This window comes from Clarias gariepinus, chromosome 5 (assembly GCF_024256425.1).
Source record: "Clarias gariepinus isolate MV-2021 ecotype Netherlands chromosome 5, CGAR_prim_01v2, whole genome shotgun sequence".
NCBI classification, from domain to species: Eukaryota; Metazoa; Chordata; class Actinopteri; order Siluriformes; family Clariidae; genus Clarias; species Clarias gariepinus.
Window position 1 is genome coordinate 22,562,018 of NC_071104.1, and position 20,804 is coordinate 22,582,821.

A 20,804-nucleotide genomic window follows, 5' to 3' on the forward strand; every position below is an offset into this window, starting at 1 on the left:
TACGTTCTCTATAATTCTTTCTTCAAAAAGCATGAGTTTTATAATAATAAGGATGACTAGTTATATTTTTTTCACCTGTTTTTGCATTTCCATTAATTTCATGACAGACCGTCACTGACAGTGACCTTAACATTCCAACATCCTACTGCCATTTCAGTTCTGTGTTTAGTGTTTTTCAGAACAGAACATGTCTGGTTTCTTGAAAATGTTTAGAGTGGCTGAACTTTTTATCATAAAGTTGTCTTTGGTAGAACACATTTAAGGATTGTCGATAGTGGTGTACTTCTTAAGGTCAAGCGATCTACTACCAATATTTCATAGATCTATCTTACACTAATCTACAATAAATCTACAATATACAATAATTTAAGATAAATACCAATGTCATTATCTCTGGTGAGTTCATTCTGTGATGTTAAAATATTGAAACATGCAGGTTAATCCTTTTAGAAGAAAAAGAAAACACAAGTCACACATGTAATGTACCTTGCAGAACAGAGGATCTGGTTTATTACCATCCAACTCTATCCACCACAGACAATACAGAGCAGATTTACAGGTAGCATTATTTTCTCTTTTACAGCAGCTGTTTATCACACTTCCACACATTCTCACACTTCCAAACAGTTCACAATGTCTAATAATCTTTTTAGGTGTGTAAACTGGCCCCATCCCAAAGATTTCTGTGTTCTATTTTTACAATACTATAATAGAACATACTCACCTTTTATGGTTTTAAAAAGACAGAAAATGGTTTTGTACCACATTATATCATTGAGGAGTTGAAAGGGCTTCTGTTAACCCTCACACATGACAGATGTAGGCCCATCAAAGTTTTTTGAGCACAAAAACGATGCTATATTTGTCAGGTGAAAACACAGCAGCGTGTATCACTGTATAAAAATGTACAGTTGCTTTATTGACATACATTCCATGTTTACAGCTGCGAGATAGGAGGCACACCCAGTATTGCACTTCATTAAAAGCTCTGGCTCAAAACAAAACCCAGAATATCAAACAAAACTGAAGTGTAGAGTAGCAACATCTGAATACACCTATTTTAGATATTATCATTATATACAAGATTAGATAAATCGTACACTATTTTCCTGCCATCCTTACATTCTTGACAGTCCATGTATATTATCTGAACTGAAGTCTTTTCTGCTAAGCCATAATGCACTCAACAGAGAATACTGTACAGGGTTAGGAAAAGAGTCAGTTTCCATATTGGTACATTTCAGTGATCAGGTGGTGAGCAACGTTTAGGGGAGCCGAGAGTTACAACGGCTGCATGCAGACACGTCACAATTTTTTTTTTCTCAAAAGTTTTACACTTTCCTGGTTCTTCAGGGTCTGCTTAGAGAGAGACAGACAAAATCTCGAAGCACAGTGCTGCATCACTGCTTCCTCAAAGCCAGACATTTCTTCCAGCCTGGGCTGAAGCAGGACTCTGCAGTTGCAAGTAAAACAAGGACTCAGACAGCAACTTACACGGGACCTAAAGCTTTAGAAGGTATGAGCATTTCTGCACACGCCACATCCCAGTGCAAATTCCTCTCCAGTTGGAGGATGCACAACATGCAGGGGACACTCACTCCCCTCCAGCTGTTTACCCTTAGGACCTGTCAAAGAGATATTTTATGAATCAAAATGTAATGCAATAAATTGGAATAAATTTTAAAGGAATTTTTATTTACCAGCAGGACAATGAGGCAGCTCTTCTTTGGGGATACTGGTCATTCTCTGGAAGTCATCATGACAGGCGTTGCAGAAATGTGTGGTCCCAAAGCAGAAAAACACAGCAACAGAACAGCAGTAACGGCATTTGTACTCAAGAAAGTCCGTTCCATGTTTGGAGCACATCTGGAAAAGTAAAAAATGAAAGCATTTTCTAAATCTTTTTATTTTTTTCACAGCTGCCATTCACCCTGCAAAGATACACACACACACTTCTATTAAATTTTTTTTACTTACCTGTGCCCTGGACACATCTGAGCATGCACCACAGATAAGCTCACTTGGGTCATAGTCATCGCCCTGTCTTGCCTCTGCATCACAGCGGGCCTCTCCCCCAAAATAAGCCTACAAAAAAAAAAAGGATTACATTCTAAGCCAATCATGGGGAATGGTTTCCACACTGAAAAATATGAACTTAAGCAGAAAACAGTTTATTCTCCCCCCCACACACACACTCACTCAAACTTTCTCTTGCACACTGACTTTGAACAGAGCAGGGGTGCCAGATCACGCTAACTAAATCCCCCTATGCAGTACTGTGAACCACCCACTTCAATAAAAACAGGTTGAGTAATACTCTGCACAAGAACTCTATATGCACTTACTTTGTTTCACATAAGCTATTCAAGCTTTTTGAAGAGAATAAAAAGCAAATGTGAAAAAAACATTGTGTCTCAGGCCTTATATCATCATGCCTCATTTTATATGCTAATTTAACTATTAACTGTTGTGTTGTGTTGAATATTTTATTTTAATATTTAATTTAAACATTAAACATCTTGAATGTTATTTTCACTTTAGACAATAAAACCTTGCATTAAGCATTCTTTAAGTACAAGTGGTGAATTGAAAGCAAAAACAAAAGTCTCCTTTTTCTGTGCATCAAAAAACTTTTTTATGACACAATTCAAAACATGAGTTTTGTGACCATTGTACCATAATTTTAAACTAAAACATGAATCTCGTGGAGCTAACCTTTTTGCACTTGTAGCAAACATAGTAAGCATATCTATTCATAGCAAATCCAGCAGGGTCATTGAAAAAGCGAGCCCCAGACATGGTGATGGCCTCACTCTTGTGTAGTCCTTCATATTCCAGTCTCATTAAAGCTTTCCTTCTCACATCTTCATAAAGCTCTTTAATTGGATCCAGTAGGTCTTTGATCACAGAGTGGTTAATTTTGTTCTAGAAATAGAAAATATGCAATAACAAGTGTTGAGAATATACCAAGCACAACTTGATTTTTTTATGCAAACCAAGACACTTTTGCTTTCTGTTACATACCTTACAGATAGGACAAGACATAAAGCCAAAGGTTATCCTGGGCCCTAGCCATCGGTTTTCCAAAACTCTGCGTGTGCACTGAAGATGGAACACATGGCTGCAGTCCAGCTGAGAATAAAGAGATACAGGTCATCCCTTTGTTCACTTTTCAATATGAATACTGAACTAACCCTGGGGCCAGGGGTAGCTCAGTGGTTAAGGCATTGGACTACGGTTCATAAGATCCCAGGTTCAAACCCCACAACCACCAAGTTGCCACTGTTGGGCCCTTGAGCAAGGCCCTTAACCCTCAACTGCTCAGATGTGTAATGAGATAAAAGAAAAAAAAAAAAATGTAAGTCGCTCTGGATAAGAGCATCTGCCAAATGCCTAAATGTAAACCTCTTGTCTTATGCTTCAGTACCTGTATGGCAGGGGCAGCAGACAGAGCCTCAGTGAAACAAATCATGCACATGTCATCAGCGTCTTGTTTCAGACATCCGGTGTTCTTGTCGCAGCCATGCAGGCAGGGCAAACACAGCTCCTCATTCTTTACCCCGCCACAAGGGTGACCACAGGCATGAGTCTTACTGCACGCCAACTTTGCATAATCCTACACACGTACAAACACAAACTGAGGTCATGTTGCTAATGGAGCTTATTACATTTGACAGAAACTCTAGCACAGCAATGTGAATTTATTATCTTCTAAGAAGTGCTCATATTCTTACCTGACAGTCTGGGTCTGAGCACACACTCCCCACCGCAGACAACTCGGTGCCATTCCTGGTGCCACAGAAGCGGCAGGCATCTGAACTGCTTGAAGCAGGTTTACCTGAAACACACAACAAAAGCAGAGCATAGGGATTTCTATAAATAATGAGAAATGTGCACTGATTTGGTCAAACGATTTTAATTAATACAGCATAAAGCAAAAAGGGGTTTAGGAAGAGGTCACCTGTGTGCTCTCTGAACTCCACCATGGCTTTCATGGTCTTTGAGTCAGCCAATGCCATAAGCCAGAAGAGTTTGGTTCTTCCACAGCCTTCATGGAGGTCAACCTTTATGGCTTCCTCTTCTTCCTTAAACACCTGCAAACAATTTGACCAACATAGTCTTACATTTGCTAAGTAACATGTAAGAATTCACACAGTGTAACTGTGAAAAAAGGATGAACAATAATAGTTGGTTTGAATAGCAGGTCTAATCCTTTTAAAAATAGACAATACACAACATTATACATAAATATTAAATAAAAATAGAAATGTAAATGAATTAGAAGCAACTATGCTTTATAATATGATGTTAGTTTATTAAGTATATTTAAATAAATTGTGCAGGTTTTTAAATAAGGCAATTGCAAGCTGATATTTTTTAGCAGCTCATAAGTGGTGGGTGCCCTAGCCTTCTCGCATACACAATTACAATACAAACTGTGAAGCAAAGAGATTACATCAGATTTAATGAAATTATTTATTTTAGATACATTTTATTTCTGTAAATGTATCAGCATCTAACACATTTGCATTTCTGTCATAAATTTTTCTTCCTTTGTTTTACCCTTGCTAGAGGTTAGTTTAGGTCAAAGATGTGTGTGGTTTAGAACAAAGCTGAGTCCTCAGATTTTTCAAGGCGAAACAGACACTTCTGGATTGTTTCTCTTTGTTCCACTCAAATAGTTTGAGTTAACCCAAATACCCAAGAAACAGATGTCTGATGTCTGTTAATAATACCAGGAGCTATACCCTTGGCCTAATTTACATATAATCAACATTTTTGAGAAACGAAAATTTGAGATCTTAAGTTATTCTCAAAATCATAACATGTAATTCTGAATTCTGAAAACTGGTCTGTAAGTTTTAAAACCAAAAATTAAATAAATAAAGTTAGCATTTTAATTTCACTGCAGGTGTGTCTTAACCAACCATCCAATTGTGGCTCCCTATTAAAAAGAAAAATTATTCACATTTATTTACTTGCCTAACTATCTGCATATTTAAATGTTGATTATTATATTTTCTATTTTTTGTGGCGATGTGCATAAATGTCCAAATAACAGCTAACAAATTTCAGGGTTTTCAACTGATTTTTTTTTTATCATTCATCCTTCTAATTTGCTATTGTCATGAAAAAGGAAATTTAACATCCTAAATGAAAAAAAAAAATTTAAAAAAGGAAAGCCTGATTAAATCAGTTGTCATCTGTAAGAAATACCATCAAATTGGTCTCGGTTAGAATTTCTTGTTATTCTTGCCAGTCATGGCATTGAAGCATACCTGTCTTTGATGGGAGCGAGTGCGCCGGTGCAGATGAAGGAAACGGTCACAGTCAGTGCACAGGTTTCCACAGACATTACACAGGATGATGGCTGCAGTCTCCCCATCGTCATGATTGTCACACATAGGCTGGGAAGAAAACGGGATTGATGAGTGCTTTAACAGTGAGCAGTATGTGTTTTTCATCTTCCTAGCATCTTGGAAAGCTGTTAAAACACAGTGTGCTATACCATCTGTTTCTGCTGTCCATCTTTGCCCATCCAGCGGCCCGAGGACAGCCTGTCCACATGGTCTTGATCCAGCACGCACAGAGAAGCAAGTGCCAACCAGAGCTGTGCAGAAACAATACACCATACATGTTTCATATGTAGTGATCTGCTCTATAATGTACAGTAAGCATTTACACAAAGACCTACAGACAGAATTCATTTAGAAATTTTGTTTTTAGGGCATGAACGGTGAGTCAGAGGGCTCTATTAAAGTCTATGCCCGATGACTCACTGACCTGGTTTGTGATAAAGTGGCTTAGCTGACCTGTTTGTGCTGAATAAAAAAAAAGTTTAGTCATACCCGTGTGGTAGCAATGCAGCGCACTGGTGAGCGATGCTCCTCTTCCATCTTAGTGAGAGCAATAATGGTCTCTGCAATGGCATTCTTGGTTACTCTGGACCAGGCATCTGAGAGATGTCCCTAGGAGGACAAGATATGGCTGTTAAGCACACATCTGATACCAACACAATCAATGACTGGAACTGGAAATGCGAAATGATTTTAGGGGGTTCTTACAGCAGCCATGTCTTTAACCAGCTTAATAATGATTTCAGCAATCTGAGGTGGTGTTGAGCCTTTCATCCACCAGTGACTCTCACCTCGCCGAATGTAACTGTTTATGAAAATAGCACATTTAACTTACTGTAGCATGAATCAATTTAGATTCGATCATTTTTTAAATTTATCACATCAAGCTCACCTTGAGTTGAATATCATGGGTAAAGTAACTGTTGTGACACCTTTGGCTGCTGCCATGCCTGCTATGCCAGCAATAGTGGTGCCCTTGGCCTTAAGTTGTACTGTAAGAGCTTTGGCAAGGCATCCCAGAAACATGTCCAGAATCCCCAGCTTGTTCCAGTCACCCTTTTCTGTTGAGTGGATGATGTCACTGATATCAGCTGGTGGCAAAGCCTTCACACCGATTACACTGGCCAACCGCACAGGAGTCACCTCAGGAAGGACACGTCGTAGGAGGGAAGTCACCTGGGTGATCAAGAGCAATCATTGGTCGAAACACCGGAATGAACTTTCTTCAGTTCTTTGTGGGAGAAAGGAACACAAACGTATGTACTGCTGTAACATACTCTACCTGTCTTTGGACGCGTGGTGAGGCTGTATGGAGTAGGGAGAACAGATCCTGTAGCAGGGTAAGTTGCTGGGCCAAGTACTGTCTGCCTACATTGGAGCCGCTCAAGGCTAGGACCATGGACAGCAATTCGAAGCAGTATGCATCTGAGGAGGCGTCATCATCACTGGGCTGAGAATTGGCATTCTCCTTACTAGAGATGGCATGCTCCCACTCCTCACGCACACGTGTAGCCTCCATGCGAATTGCCTGCACAATGTGTGCACATACCTGAGGACAAAAGAAAACAAAGCAAAAAGAGTTTTAGAATTTTATCTTATTTGGAATACTTTCCACTTTTTCTAAAGCCAATGTCTTGCTCAGCTGCAGGTTTCCCCTTTCACAAATATTAGGCCAGTAATTCCCTTGCAAAAATAGATTTTAATATGATTTTATTGGCCGTGAACATAGGGTAAGAAATATAACATTTCTTACCTTTTACAGTTTCTAATTAATAAGTATAAAAACACTTTCTGAACGCTTGACTCTAGATGAAGTGGAGTTAAACAGGCTCAAGACTAATTTGTCATTATACCTGTTTCTGCAAATTGGTGAGCTTACTCCTGCTGAATATGATCCCAACCATATGCTCCTTTAAATCAGCATCAGATGGTGCCTAAGATGGAAGAAGTAAAAAAAAAAGTTAAAAATAAAATGAATTAACAAGCACAAACTTGTTTCTTTAACATAGTCTATTACAGCAAGTTTTAATGCTTACCTTGTCTTCACCCTCTGGAGATGACAGCAGGTTTTTCTCTTCTTGCTCTGGAGTAGGCTCTGCATCCCCACAAATCAGCTTTCCAAACACCTACACAACAACATTGCCATCAGTATAAAATACTGACCTATTTTAATTCCAGATGCACACGTTTAGACAATGTTAATTTACACAACATATCTAAAAGTATCTCTCTGACCTGTGAGGTGATGAGACGAAATACACGGAGAGTTTCCGCTTCACAGTTCTTCTGCTGGGCCACACTGGCTGAGATTTGCCCTGCTATCTTGATGGTCTCACCCTCCTTCCAGCCAAGCACTTTAACCTGCCTCACTCTCAGTGTGTTCTCAGGCCCCTTCATCTCAATCTTGATCACATGGTGGTCCCCACCAGGGAGCTCGCTGGTCACCCAGCCCATGTGTCTTGAGTCCAAGTCAATCTGACACAACAAAGATTCCACTGAATAACCAGACTTTCAAAAAATTAAATTTTTGATGGGATATCACTTTTACACGATGGTCTGTATTCAGTAAAAACATAATACCAAATGATTGCCTTGGTCATCTCTTCACCCACATAATTATACACATAATTTATGACCTTGGTAAAAAATAATTTTAAGGAAGTTTCCTTAAAAATGATGAAAAGTTTATACACATGTACATGCAGGCACAGATCAGATTTACCTGTTTGATTCTGCAGAGGTCTTCGACTGCCTTTCCACAGAGAAATGTAATTGATGTTACTTTGTTCTAAAGAAAAGAACAGATACTTAATGTCTGTTTACATGTTATAATGTATATAAAATATACTATACGTATTACAAAGCTGACAAGTGAACATTTTACAATTTATATACTGATAATATCTATCAGTGCTCTGCAGGCTCAACTCACTCCAATGTCACGGGAGTTGTCCACATGCACAGACACATAGGTGGCATTGATGCCTTTTACACAGCTGATGGTGATGCTCTTTGTCTTGTTCTTGTCCTCATCCCCTGACTCCCAGAATGTCTCAGTAGAACCATCTGTCAGGCTACCAATCATTGCGGGCCGACTGGATGTCTTTATGTCCATCACACTGGTCAAGTCCTTCAAACAGGTTACCGTACACAGCTCCTGTATTCAGAAAAATAGGTTAACTAAATGTAAATGCAAAGATGCATTATTATTATTATTATTATTATTATTATTATATTTGTGTTGAATCTACAACACATTTCTATGAAATCACAAACAGATCTTAAAATTACAACTTACAAGATACAATGGTTTAGCAGAAATGCATAAATAAATTTTAAGAGCATGAGATAAAACATTACACAAAAAGTATGTTGTTTTGTTGTAACCTGACTGATGGCTTCATATCCTGATTGCACACTGATGTTAAAGCTCTCTTCACTGTCTCCATCATCTGATTTGGACAGGATGTTGTTGATGTGATGGAACACATTACTCTGGTGCAGAAACTGATGGTCTGATTGTTTAAATTTGAGACTCCAGCACCTATTTGAAGTTTCAGAATTTTCATCAAACATAATGTAACAGACATGCATCTTTGTAGCTATATATTGTAGTGGCTCTTTTACCTGAGGGCCATTTGTTGAAGGGAACTGCCACCTGGTAGTGACATCATTAGGTCAGAGATGGTCTGGAGAAGTTTGTGGAAGGTGTGGGGGAGAGGGTGAGCTGCCTCTCCAGCGATGACTATGTCAGAGAGGGGATGCTCGCATACTCCCAAATCTTTCTCCTGCAGTGAAACAGATCAGGTAGCCTTTAAATTATAGAAACATTTTACGTGTATGGTCGAAAAAGTACATGCAAACAAATTCTATGGAGCTAATCACATTTGTGCAATGCAGCCTGACCTGCTCCACAGTGTCTTTATTGCCTTTGTTTTCATCCTCTTCTTCTTCCTCAGGTTCACATGGAGATGGAGTTAGGGAAGCCACAAAATGCCAGAGGATATCATGGAGAGAAGTGGTTTGAATCACATTGCACAGCAGCCAGTTAAATGCCTGATACAAAAACAGAGTCTTTGTTACAAATAATGCTTAATCGTATCATACTACTGATATTACAATTTAAAAGCTGTAAAAAGTCTTCTATTACAACATGGTAGATATAAAATGCTATACACCCATTTTAAAAAACAAGATAAATCATGACATTATATATAAATTTTTTTTGCTTTACAAAAACCTGCTATTTTAACAGTGGGTGTAGAATTATATCCACCGTACACTTATAAGTAATTAGCACTAACCTCCATAGCAAACACTCTACATGCCGATTTGCGCAAAGCATGCTTCATGGCCACCTCAAGACCCTCTAAATCATGATGCTGAATGACAAAGGCTAGCACAGGCCACTGGAAATTCCTTTCCCCTTTACTCAGGGAACCATGTGCTGAGATCAGTCGAGACAGCTCGGGAGAGGGGTGTCTCAGGAGAGAGGAGCCCACTTCTAGAGAACAAAAATACATGTAACATCTCTTGGATAAAGATCGGCATATACAGAATGCAAATCTGAATGCAGAGATCCTGAAATGTCTACTAACCAAAAAGGTGATTAAACTAAAAAGCGAACTATTTACACCAGGTGGGATTTATTGACACTAATGTACACAGTCAGTAGTCATTTATGGATTTTTTTTTAGGCTACCCAAGAAATTGGTTTATTAAAAGCTTCAATGTCATAAACTTTAAGTACATTAACTATATTAATAAACTAAGAAATTTATTAGTAATAAACTAGATCTAGATCTTTTTGGGCAATTTGAGCACATAATATAATTACATATGTAATTTATACGCAAGTTATCAAACACGCATTATGTGCAGCAATAGTAAAATAAGAGAATGGTTTGATGTGGCCCAATGCAAATCCGATTACTACACCCAAGATTTCTTATTTTCCAATAATAGAATGGCCAGAATATATTTCTCTTTTATACTACAGCAGCTGTTTTAAAAGAATTAAACAAGAACAGCCAGAAAAGTAATTTACTTGCTTACATGAAATCACTCAAACATAAATAATAATCTTGTCATGTTACTAAGAAGCTGCACATCCTCTATTCATAAATTGTGCTACGGTGGAAAATGTAAAGCTTTACTTCAGACTCTTATATAGTTTTGACAGTAGAAACTCTTTTTAAAATGCCAAATAAATTTCACATTACCACAGGCTTCAACATAGACCTTGTTGTTTGTTACATAACATGCCCTTACACCAATGTATTATTAGTCTTAAATTATGTGTGCACTCTCTATACACGTCTATGTGTAAGTTACTACTACACAAAAATTTTGATATATTGAAAGAAAAACATGAACATAACCCTGTGACTGCCTTATACTACACCATGTCTTGTATGTTCTTATTGAAAACCGCTTCTAACCAAACAGATTTGAGAACTTAAAAGTAATGTGGTATAAAACATAATACATTACAAAACAGTAAACCCCTACATTGAAAAAAAAATTTTTGGCATCAATAGACAATGAAAACAATACTGAACAAGTGGCAGTTAGTAGTAGGAGTACCTGCATCCCCACTGTGTACCCTCCGTCTGGGCACTGCCTTCACTCGGGCTGGAGAAGATGAATGCTGCTTGTCATACTCGGAAGCAACTACAGAGTAAGAGCGTTGAAACACAGTCCGTTTGGCCGTCTCACTGTCTGTGATGGGACTTGTCTCCAGGCTGTCAAACAATGCATGGTGTAAATGCTCAGCCCCGCCTCAACAAGTGAAATCACTGCCCTGGCTAAATTTTTAAAAAGCATCATCAGAAATGTGCTGGTACCTAGGTGGCATGGACTTCATGTTACTCTCTGGTTCCTCAAAGACATTGGGACAAGCATCAGGTGTGACTGAGATATAAGGAGCTGGGACTGATGTTGATCTCAGGTAGCGCATCTCATCCTGGAACAGGTTTTCATCCTGGTAGCCTCCGAAATTCTCTGTATGTTGACTGCAAAAGAGTTTACATTAATCAAAGTCATTTTTATGTTATATTAAACGTGAGGGTGCAAAAAAACTGTAAAAATCTGTCTGAGTGCAAAGAAAACCCAGCAGATAAAAGTGTTGGATATACCGAGCCAGGGTCTGCAGATAAAGGCAGCCGATTTTATTTGGCAAGTCCTCAGAAACTCCCTCCTTCAGGCTAGGTAGGTGTGTGTGGAAGGGTTTTGGTGGGTGGTGGCACAGCATGCTTGGCTCAGCTGCACTGCTCAGGGATAAGAGGAACAAGGCATTGGCACGGATCACCTGGTGCGCCTCCATAGTGGGAAGGGCTCGAGGAGTTTTCACTTGCAAAGGCTTCTTCCTGGACTGCTTTACCTAATCCGAACAGCAAATATACAAAGAATATATAAATGTAATAACAAGTAAATTAATGTAAAACAAACTGCAACTGTGCAATATCAAAAAACAAAACAAAACAAAAAAAATAATAAAATAAATTAACCTTTTCTCTAGCTGCAGTTTGTTTTTCTCTCAGGTACTTCTCTCTGCAGCGGTCACAAACCAGATACCAGGTACTCCCTCCTATGCCACCATCTCCACAATTCCCAGCCCATCCCCCACAGAAGTGACCAATGCTGTTATAACCCTGACCTCCAGCATAACGCCCACAGCCTAAAAGAATAGACAACAAATAACTCATCATTTATCTGTTTAACAACTGTAACAATAAGATACTAAACGCTCCTACATATAAATATTTGAGAAAATCAGCAAGGTACCTGGGTGGGCCTGCCTCATATGGTAGGTAACAGGGTAGGGATGAGACTCTCCACATAGTTCACAGATTGTGTCTTTTTCTGGGCCACCCATGGCCAGCTGTGCCATTTCCCCAAACAGATTCCCTCTGGGGCGAACTTCTGCTTTCTCCTTCTTTTTCTTCTCCTTTTTTGCCTTCTTGTTGTCTTTCTCACTCTCTTTCTTTTTTAGGATAGCACTAGAACCAGGGCTGGGGAAGATCATGTTCTGTGTGGCAGCTTTGATAGTTGCCATAGAAATGTCCTCCCAAAAAGCCACAAGGTGTTGGAGGGTGAGAGGCAGGAGAGACTTTGACCTCAATGTGGATTGGCTGGTGACCTCAAAAGAGGCTTGCTCACCTTTTCCATCCTCACATTTTTCAGGCAATGGTGGCTCTTTAAGCATGGAGAGAACTTTGTTCTTGTTGATACTACCCATCTTGGATATGTCAGGGCCATGAGGAGAGATGTTAAACATGTTAAGAGCAGAGGAGATCTCAAGTGAGTGACGGTTCTTTAGCTTGCTTTCTTTCTCATCTAGGCTCTGCTGGCAGCTGAGTGAGTTGCGAATGGGTGCATGCTCTTTGGTCAATTCGGGGTTAAACTTTAGGAAGGATGAGCAAGCCATGGCATCATGGACAATGCCCTCATGCCACAAGAAAGCTGCGAAAACAGCACGAGCACATTCAGCCACAGAAGGTGACATGGCCTGTTTGGCAGGCTCAGCATGGCGGACATTCTCACCCTTAAAAAGCGGCCCTGATTTGTCCTTTTTGGGGCGTACATGCCTATTTGAGGTCTTGCGGCTGACTTTAGGTGAGGAACGGCTTTCTAAGTCCTCTTTGACTGGAGCTTTTCCAATGCTGAAATGTACTTTGGAAGAGCCTTCTTCAGCATTTAGCAATTCTGCATTTTCATCATTGGCTTCATCGCTGGACAGCAGGGCGCTGGATGAGCATACCTCTACTACTTCACTGTGAAGGTTCTCCTGAACAACATGAGGAGACGGGGAACAGTTTTCAGAATTGCTGCTTCCTCCTTTAGACTCCTTTAATAGGTGTTTCTGTTTGGGAGACGTTGACCTGCCTCTCAGTGGCTCTGTGAGAGGTATTTTTTTCTTTCTCAGAACATCAGGGTCCAGGGTATAGGAGTCAGATTTAGATCTCTCACGCGGAGGGTCTAGATGAGCCTTTGAGGAGGGACAGACTTTGACTGGCAGGTTCTTATCATGTGGAGAGGAGGAGCGAGGGGAGCTGCTGCTTGAGGGACTTGACCGGCCTGAGATTACAGTCTTCTGTTTTGGTGACGACGAACGTGAACCTGGATTTGGAGACTCTGACCGGAGGCCTGAGTTTTTCCCATCAGCCTTTAGAGCCTGTAAGGTGTTGTGGTTGGGTGAATGAGAACGGCTGTGCGAGTCAGAACGTAATTTGCCTGTGTCTGATTTGAGGATGAGTGCCTCGCTGGCAGACAGGCTGTCGATGGTCTTGATTTTGCCCTGGTCTGCGGTGCGGCTGGAGCGGCTGTCAGCTTTAGTTGTGCGCCCTTCCTGATGGTGTTTGCTTGCTGCAGACATTGATCGAGCTGTCACATTTCCTCTTTCACCTAAATATCATAACAGATTACTGATTAATTAATCAATTCATTCATTATGGGCCTTCCAGAAATTTTAAGTTTTAAAATTCAACTGTCTACAGAAGGAAAAAAAATACACTAATTATAGATATAATGTTAAAAAATAAAAAATGAAAAAATGAAAAGAAAAGCAGAAATTTCATGGAGTGCAAAAAAAGGGGGGGGGGGGGGGGGGGGGAGTACATGTTATGATGCCAAAGAAACATGAGAAAGAAACCACCGAAACCTTGGTCTTCCAATTAGCTCGGCCGGATTTACTATGCCAATCTACTGTAGTCAATCTAACGAAACCTACGTACTACATATTCCAATCCATACCCAGTGGAAAGCTACATAGATCATCAAGCAGTTGATGAGACGAAGTCCGTCTCGGTAGTAAGTCTCCTGGTGCTCCCAAGAGGAGGCATGCATTACCCACCCTTTTGTCTGAGAGCAAGAGATGAAAGAGCGGTGCCAGGCCCAGCCGCACTGCTTTTGTGCACACGCTCACTTGAAGCAAGGCTGCGTGATGAAGCATCTATAGCGGAAAACAGTTGCAAGGAGAGTAAGCAACAAGATTGGAATCAAAGAAATCATGAGAGAAGAGAAACTGATGGAGACAGAGAGAGAGAGAGAGAGAGACAGAGAGAAAGAGAGAGAGAGAGAGAGAGGGAGACAGAGATAGAGTGAGTGTGTGTGTGCGAGAGAGAAAGAGAGATGTCTAGTAGCAAGAAAAAAGGTAGACATGCAAAGAAAAGTAGGCAGCACTAGGTGAGAGGCAAAATAAAGCCATTGGAGAGAAAAAGAAGAGAAAAAGCAGTAACTAGTGCAATAACTGAAGGTATATCCCTGGACTGTGAATGCACATACACTCACCGGGTCTAGAGCTCTAGATAAACACAGACACGTGTTTAACCACCAAATATTAAAGGCTTTCCTTACTAAGGAAACAGGGAACACACTTACAGTATAAAATTTTTTTTATTTTTACTAACAAAGTCACTATTTTACGATAGGTTCAATAGTGGCATTTCACGTTTCTACATTGTACTAAAATGCTCTAATTTAGTTAATTTTGCCCTGTTAAAGATCGCCTTTAAAACATCAGGTGAATCATGAAAGTAATGGGATAATCTTATAAAGTAAAATTAACTAAGGCCAGATAATGAACATGTAGAATGAGTAAACGCAGATAAACATGAGAAGCAAAAGAAATAAGTGATGGAGCATGACCTGGTAGAGTAAAAATAACTACAGGACATGTAGGAAAAAAGGGTTGGAATATACACCAAGCGAGTATGATGAAAAAGAGGCAGAAGAGCAAGAAGCCTAAGCCTGAGAAGAACACAGACATTTTACGAAAAATAGAAATATTAAATAAGAAAACTAATAGAAAGCCCTGTGCAACCGTGCAAGCAAGCACCCCACTGTCAAAGAGAGGGCCAGACTTACTCAGAAGCTGTGGTTGTGGCTGAGGCTGCTGGGAAAGGGACTGTCCAAATACAAAAGGGCTCTGGACAAGGGAAGAGGGAGGTTTGGCGGCTTGCTCAAATATGGAGGGAGCTGGGAGGAAAGGCCCAGACTGAATGGAATTCAGTATGGCACTCAGGCGGTCACCTGTAATGTGGAAAACAATGGGAATACTATAGAGTTTACGACTGGAACCATATAAAATGTTAAGACTTATCAATGGCCCACACAGGCACATTCACTGGCAGTACAAAGGGGTTGTACATTAATAGATTAGTTAATAATGGGAAACCAGGTAGAGGCTTTGGGGACAGTTAGTTTTTTTTTCCCAAAAGTTTTTTTTGTTTTGTTTTTTTTAATTCCACACCTCTTTGAAGTGTAGTGTATAAGGTCATAGGTAAGGTGGTGACTTTGGCAACATTGCCTTGGCTGTTTCTTTCATCACTCCCAGGTTAAGCACAAATCATGGCTAGTTTATAAGTGTTGGTTCCATTATGGTTAAAAGACTTCAAAGAAGAGTGTGCCTACAAACACAGCTTAGATTAACAAAAATTTCACCATGAACTATACAGTATATGTGCACATGGTAGTGATGAAGGGTCCATAAGACACCATGCTGCTTAGCAAAGGTGTATGGACACACCACTAAGGAGTGAATGAAGAAAGCATAGCAGGATTCAGGTTTTAACCCAAATCCTCTACTAAGAGTGAAAGTGCGACACAACTTGGTAGAACCAAACCACACTACAGGTGCAGCACACAGCATCTTTCCCATGCATACAAGTACAACATTATTTGGCACTGATGTTAGCCATGACACACAATAAACATTTAAGCATGCAAAAAACAGAAAAAAAGCTAAGACAATGAATGCAGTAAAAAATCTAAACTTTTTCTCCCCAAATAAAACTGAAAGTAGCACTAAAGTGTTAAAAGAATAGTAGCTAGGCCATTTAGTATAAAACTAGTAGGTAATAGTTAGCCAAGTTATAAAAGTTGAGGGTGGCAAAACAAGGGTGAAAACACTAACCCGGAGCCTCATAGGGAAATATATCACATCCTTGTTCTGACACTCAACTACGTGTACAGTATAAACTGAAGACAACAAATTCCTAGTATCAGTAGCTGCTAGACTCATCAAGAACTTTTTAAGTTTTAGTTAATTTCCAAAACGACGCAGAAACTAAATAGACAGATGCAGGAAAACACTAAATTCAGTTATACAGTTTCCCAGAATAGTGATGTGTACAGCACAGATGAGAAGTAGTACTTTCCATAGTAAAATGCAAAAACAAATGAAGAGACAAAAGATACAAAACACTGAACAGTATAGAATCACAAAACATAAAATTAAGGGTTGTCAAATGATACTTTTACATACATTCTTGACTTCATTTATCAACTTTTTAATAAAGCAGTGTATTTTTACAGGCCAAATCATACTAAAATATGTAATAAATTAAAAAAAGCTTCCCTAATGCAAATTTTCTTTAAACTCACAGAGAGAAATAAGATACAGTACCAGTCAAATGCCTGAATTTTCTACAATTCTAGAGAAATTTTCTACATTCTAGAATAATACAGGATACTTTAAGATAACAAGGGTGTCATTACAGAATTATGCAACAATAACAACAAGAGTCAGTTGTTATTTTAAAACACAAAGGAACTGTTCTGGAACAGTTCTTGCAAAAACAGTATTGTCAAGTGCATTTGCAAAACCTATCAAGGACCATGATGAAACTGGCTCACATGAGGACCCTCCCAGAAAACTTACCTCTGCTGCAAAGGAGACGTTCATTTAGGGTTACCAGTCTCAAAAATCACCAATTAACAAACAGCACCTCAGATTAGAGCTATTATGAAGGCTTTACAGAGCATAAGTAGCAGACACGTCTTAATATCAACTGTTCGAAGGAGATTATTGCATATTTTGGATGCCTTCAGCATCGTTTTACAATGTAGTAGAAAATAAAAATCAGGAAAGACAATCGAATTAGAACGTGTATCCAAACTTTTGACTGGTAGTGTAATGACTAAAAAGTAAGAGCATAAGCTAAACACAGTGTGAATAAACCTACATGCTTATGCTTCCATAAACATAAATTAACCATTTATTCTGTCCTAACTGAATGGCTGGTCTTATTTGTCTTGATTAGTGGATTTGTTGTGGATTGCTTTTCTTATCATTCATTAAAATGAAATGACAGTTTCATAAAACATTTATTTAACATGCATGAGCAACTAAATTAAAGAAACGTTTTTAACTTTTAACATTTTGAGCTTAAGGTTTATGTTGCTGAGTTTCCTAATATGTAAACAAATTCAGAGGATGACATAAGACACATTTAACATTTATAATACTACATTAATACAAAAATCCAGAGTACAATGAATGATTTACAAAAATATTTGTTTGTATTCAGCTTGATAAATGAGGCCCCAATGTTTCTTTAGAGTAAAAGAGAACAAAATTATGTGCAATATCTGAAATGTAATGCATTATAAGAAGATAACGATGCCAGATGGTCACAACTAACACACAGTAGGTTTGTCTATATAATGTGTGGTATGTGTGACAGTTTTTCTCTACTGAACCATTTTGCTTGCATTTAAACAATCATCTAATCTCACCTTTGTTGTTGGAGATGCCATAATCAAAGCCTTGTGCCCCACTGCCCATACCTCTGCTGAAGGCCTGTACTGAGAAGGGGCTAGGGGGAGGAGTCTGAGCACCATGCTCTAGGATCGCTTGCTCTATTAAAAAATAAGAAAAAAAATCAGGACATGCATTTGATCAGCTTTCTACATGACATATCTTTTTAACAGTTTATTATAGTGCCTATTTATGTTTAACTTGTTCTGGAAGCCACTACCTGTAACAATTAACAAAGAATAAAGCTTCCTTCTTAACATTTCACTTGTGGGTGTGCTTTTACCTTCATCATGACGTAGATACTGGTTTTCTCCTCGATCTCTTGCTAGGGACCAGGCCTCGCCCTCATCACTCTCACAGAACTCGACCACACTGTTTTTATCGAGCTGCACCCATGTTCCTTCTGGGTTAACCACCTGATAGACAAACAACATTATTCATCTCATCACAAACAATGCTCCATTAATGGCCATTAAAAGATGTTCTCATAGTGAAGGTTAGAAAATGTGTCATGGTTAAAGAAATGTTAAAGGAACTAATGTGCCATTCACTTAGTATCATACTCCACACAGAGCAAGCTAATCTGTTTGGCAAGTGACAATGCAAGGATACACTGGGGCAGCAGTGCTAAGTGCACAGAAGTCATTAGATTTTAAATAGGGGCACTCCAGAACAGCATGACACACCACACCCTTTAGAAAGACTGAGCAGGAAGATTCAGTCACCTCAATGGCAAACCATAGAGAATGTTCACTGTGCTAAAGCAAGAAATAATCCAAATGGCCAGAGAAGATAATTTTACAAATGACTTCAGCCTTTTTGTTGATGAGCTTCATATTGCAGGAAATATAATTTTTTATTTTATTTTTGGCTTACAGAAACAATTCGCATCCATGTATTATCACATATTATTTACTAAGCATTCCAAATAGTTGTACTGGAACGTAATTCATTCAGACGAGGAGCAAAAGCTGAAGCCATGCATGTTTTACTTCTACATTGATGTGTAAGAATTTCAACATAAAGACAATGATCACACATCCACACCAGGAGATTATGATGTATTGTTTCTTTAAAAGGAAATGACACACTTCAATTTTAAAGGACACAAAGAAGAAAAGGAAACTGATATTACAGTGAACGCAGCACTGGAAATTAGGCAAGAAATCTGGCAACGGAGTGATTTACTAGCAGCCAAAAAAAGCACAGGTGGGAGTCCATACCTCGCCTACCGCCTTGACTTTGTTCCCCAGTACTAACATCCCAATGGGGATACCTCTAAGGTTTGGACAGCTTCTGATGTTGTGACCCGAGGGGCCCGTCTTCACTACCTTATAAAGACCTGGTCCGCCACCCAGACCAGCCCTGTCCACACTGCGCATGGGGGCTTCATGGGAGGGGCGGCCATTGGTCTCCCTTACACACTCATCTGACTGGGGCCTGGCCTCCTGCAAAACCAAAGGTGATAGGTCAATTTCTGAAGCACAAAAGCAACAGGTACATTATATTGCTGCTCTTTAAATGTCTCTTATTGCAGTTTTTAAATTTAGGCAGCAGCCATATCAAATACAACACTTAATGTCCTATAACTAGTGTCTACCCATGACCACATATGCAACAAAAATGTAACGAATAAATATTGTGTAATGATGCGAATGTCAATTTTTAGACCAATATGTTGTTTTTAATGAACTGAATGAGAATAAAAAGACTTTGGCATACTTAAAAGTGGCCGAAAATATGGTAAGCATGCTGATCAGCTCCTTTTATATGTAAGACTTTAAAAACCAAACAAAATCATGCCAATGAATTGTGAAATATTAAATCATAATTTGAATGCATTTCATACAAAAACTCATGTACATGTAAAAATATTACTAGACATACACATTTATCCAACATACTGTAGTCTAGTAGGCAGTGTACATTATGTTGCATCCTTCTAAACACATAATTCACAAAAATAATCATGCATCTGTAGGATGGCACATTAACTGTAAATTAACAAGATTTTAAGCAGACAAATAAAGACAAAAAACCAGTGGAAAGCAAATAAGCAGCAAAGCCATACACATCTGTCCCTCCTTTTGTTAACTTACCTGAGGGAAACAAGATAAGGTTGTCCAAGATAAAAGGTCGATATCCCTGACTCCTTGGCTAGCACTAAAGGTATTCTGAGCAACAAATTGTAAGAAAATCAAATCATGGTCGAGAATTACTTAAGACAGAAGGTGCTGACAGGATAGGTTTTCTTTTTTGGAAGAGAACTGTTTGTTTCTAATGATTTTTTTTTTCAATGGATGTTCCTGAATTTCCTGCCATTAGGGCGTGTGCCATACCTGTTCATGATAATTTAAAGCTGAATCTAAAGCCCCAAATGTTTTTCAAAGAAATTTATAAAATATTTATAAAAACACAATAATAAACAATCTTCCAAAACAACAGTGGTGTGTCATGCTGTTTTTAATGAGGCTCCTCAAATCCATTATTAAATATTCTTTAGAATAACGACAAATTGTCCAGCAGGGTTTGACAGTCAGTTGTTTTATGTTATTATGAGTTTTTTTTAGTCTTGATAAATCTCGTTAGCATTTCTCAGTGGCCGACCCATGTTCCTAACTAGTCCATTCAATTTGAAGGTTCCAGAGACACAGGGTAGCAAATAACGCTAGCAAATCTCCATCCATTTGAATTCAAAACTTCTGATATATCCTAAAGTTCATAAATACATTGAACACTGACATTTTTTCTGTGTTGTTTCCGTACTGCAACACTACTGAGTAACAGAGTACACGTTTATAGACTACATCACCAGTGAATATATTTTTTTGGCTTTAACAATATAATTTTGACAGCACTGCATGATTACACTTCCTTCCGAATAGGTATAAATTATGCACAAATGC

General features: G+C 38.9%; 1 protein-coding gene across 16 annotated transcripts in view; it reads right to left on the bottom strand.

Annotated features, from left to right (window-relative positions):
- Positions 1–483: 483 nt before the first annotated feature.
- The window catches only part of mycbp2 (MYC binding protein 2), a 67,720-nt gene continuing 47,399 nt past the window's right edge, over positions 484–20,804 (bottom strand). For 6 of the 16 annotated variants that reach the window (XM_053497167.1, XM_053497161.1, XM_053497164.1 and 3 more), the window contains 32 exons: positions 19,122–19,346; positions 18,182–18,314; positions 17,877–17,999; positions 15,225–15,389; positions 12,144–13,763; positions 11,867–12,036; positions 11,495–11,739; positions 11,204–11,371; positions 10,944–11,101; positions 9,662–9,861; positions 9,264–9,413; positions 8,985–9,145; positions 8,718–8,901; positions 8,290–8,514; positions 8,080–8,145; positions 7,593–7,832; positions 7,394–7,483; positions 7,211–7,291; positions 6,640–6,906; positions 6,250–6,533; positions 6,066–6,162; positions 5,850–5,969; positions 5,510–5,611; positions 5,280–5,408; positions 3,962–4,094; positions 3,735–3,838; positions 3,428–3,616; positions 3,025–3,132; positions 2,716–2,925; positions 1,978–2,085; positions 1,701–1,866; positions 484–1,625 (listed from right to left, as the gene is read on the bottom strand). In XM_053497167.1, the coding sequence (XP_053353142.1) occupies positions 1,510–1,625; positions 1,701–1,866; positions 1,978–2,085; positions 2,716–2,925; positions 3,025–3,132; positions 3,428–3,616; positions 3,735–3,838; positions 3,962–4,094; positions 5,280–5,408; positions 5,510–5,611; positions 5,850–5,969; positions 6,066–6,162; positions 6,250–6,533; positions 6,640–6,906; positions 7,211–7,291; positions 7,394–7,483; positions 7,593–7,832; positions 8,080–8,145; positions 8,290–8,514; positions 8,718–8,901; positions 8,985–9,145; positions 9,264–9,413; positions 9,662–9,861; positions 10,944–11,101; positions 11,204–11,371; positions 11,495–11,739; positions 11,867–12,036; positions 12,144–13,763; positions 15,225–15,389; positions 17,877–17,999; positions 18,182–18,314; positions 19,122–19,346 (6,537 nt within the window). In that variant the 3' untranslated portion in view covers positions 484–1,509. The remainder of the gene's footprint in view (positions 1,626–1,700; positions 1,867–1,977; positions 2,086–2,715; positions 2,926–3,024; positions 3,133–3,427; positions 3,617–3,734; positions 3,839–3,961; positions 4,095–5,279; positions 5,409–5,509; positions 5,612–5,849; positions 5,970–6,065; positions 6,163–6,249; positions 6,534–6,639; positions 6,907–7,210; positions 7,292–7,393; positions 7,484–7,592; positions 7,833–8,079; positions 8,146–8,289; positions 8,515–8,717; positions 8,902–8,984; positions 9,146–9,263; positions 9,414–9,661; positions 9,862–10,943; positions 11,102–11,203; positions 11,372–11,494; positions 11,740–11,866; positions 12,037–12,143; positions 13,764–15,224; positions 15,390–17,876; positions 18,000–18,181; positions 18,315–19,121; positions 19,347–20,804) is intronic. The other 10 variants (XM_053497172.1, XM_053497165.1, XM_053497175.1 and 7 more) reach the window with 8 other exon arrangements.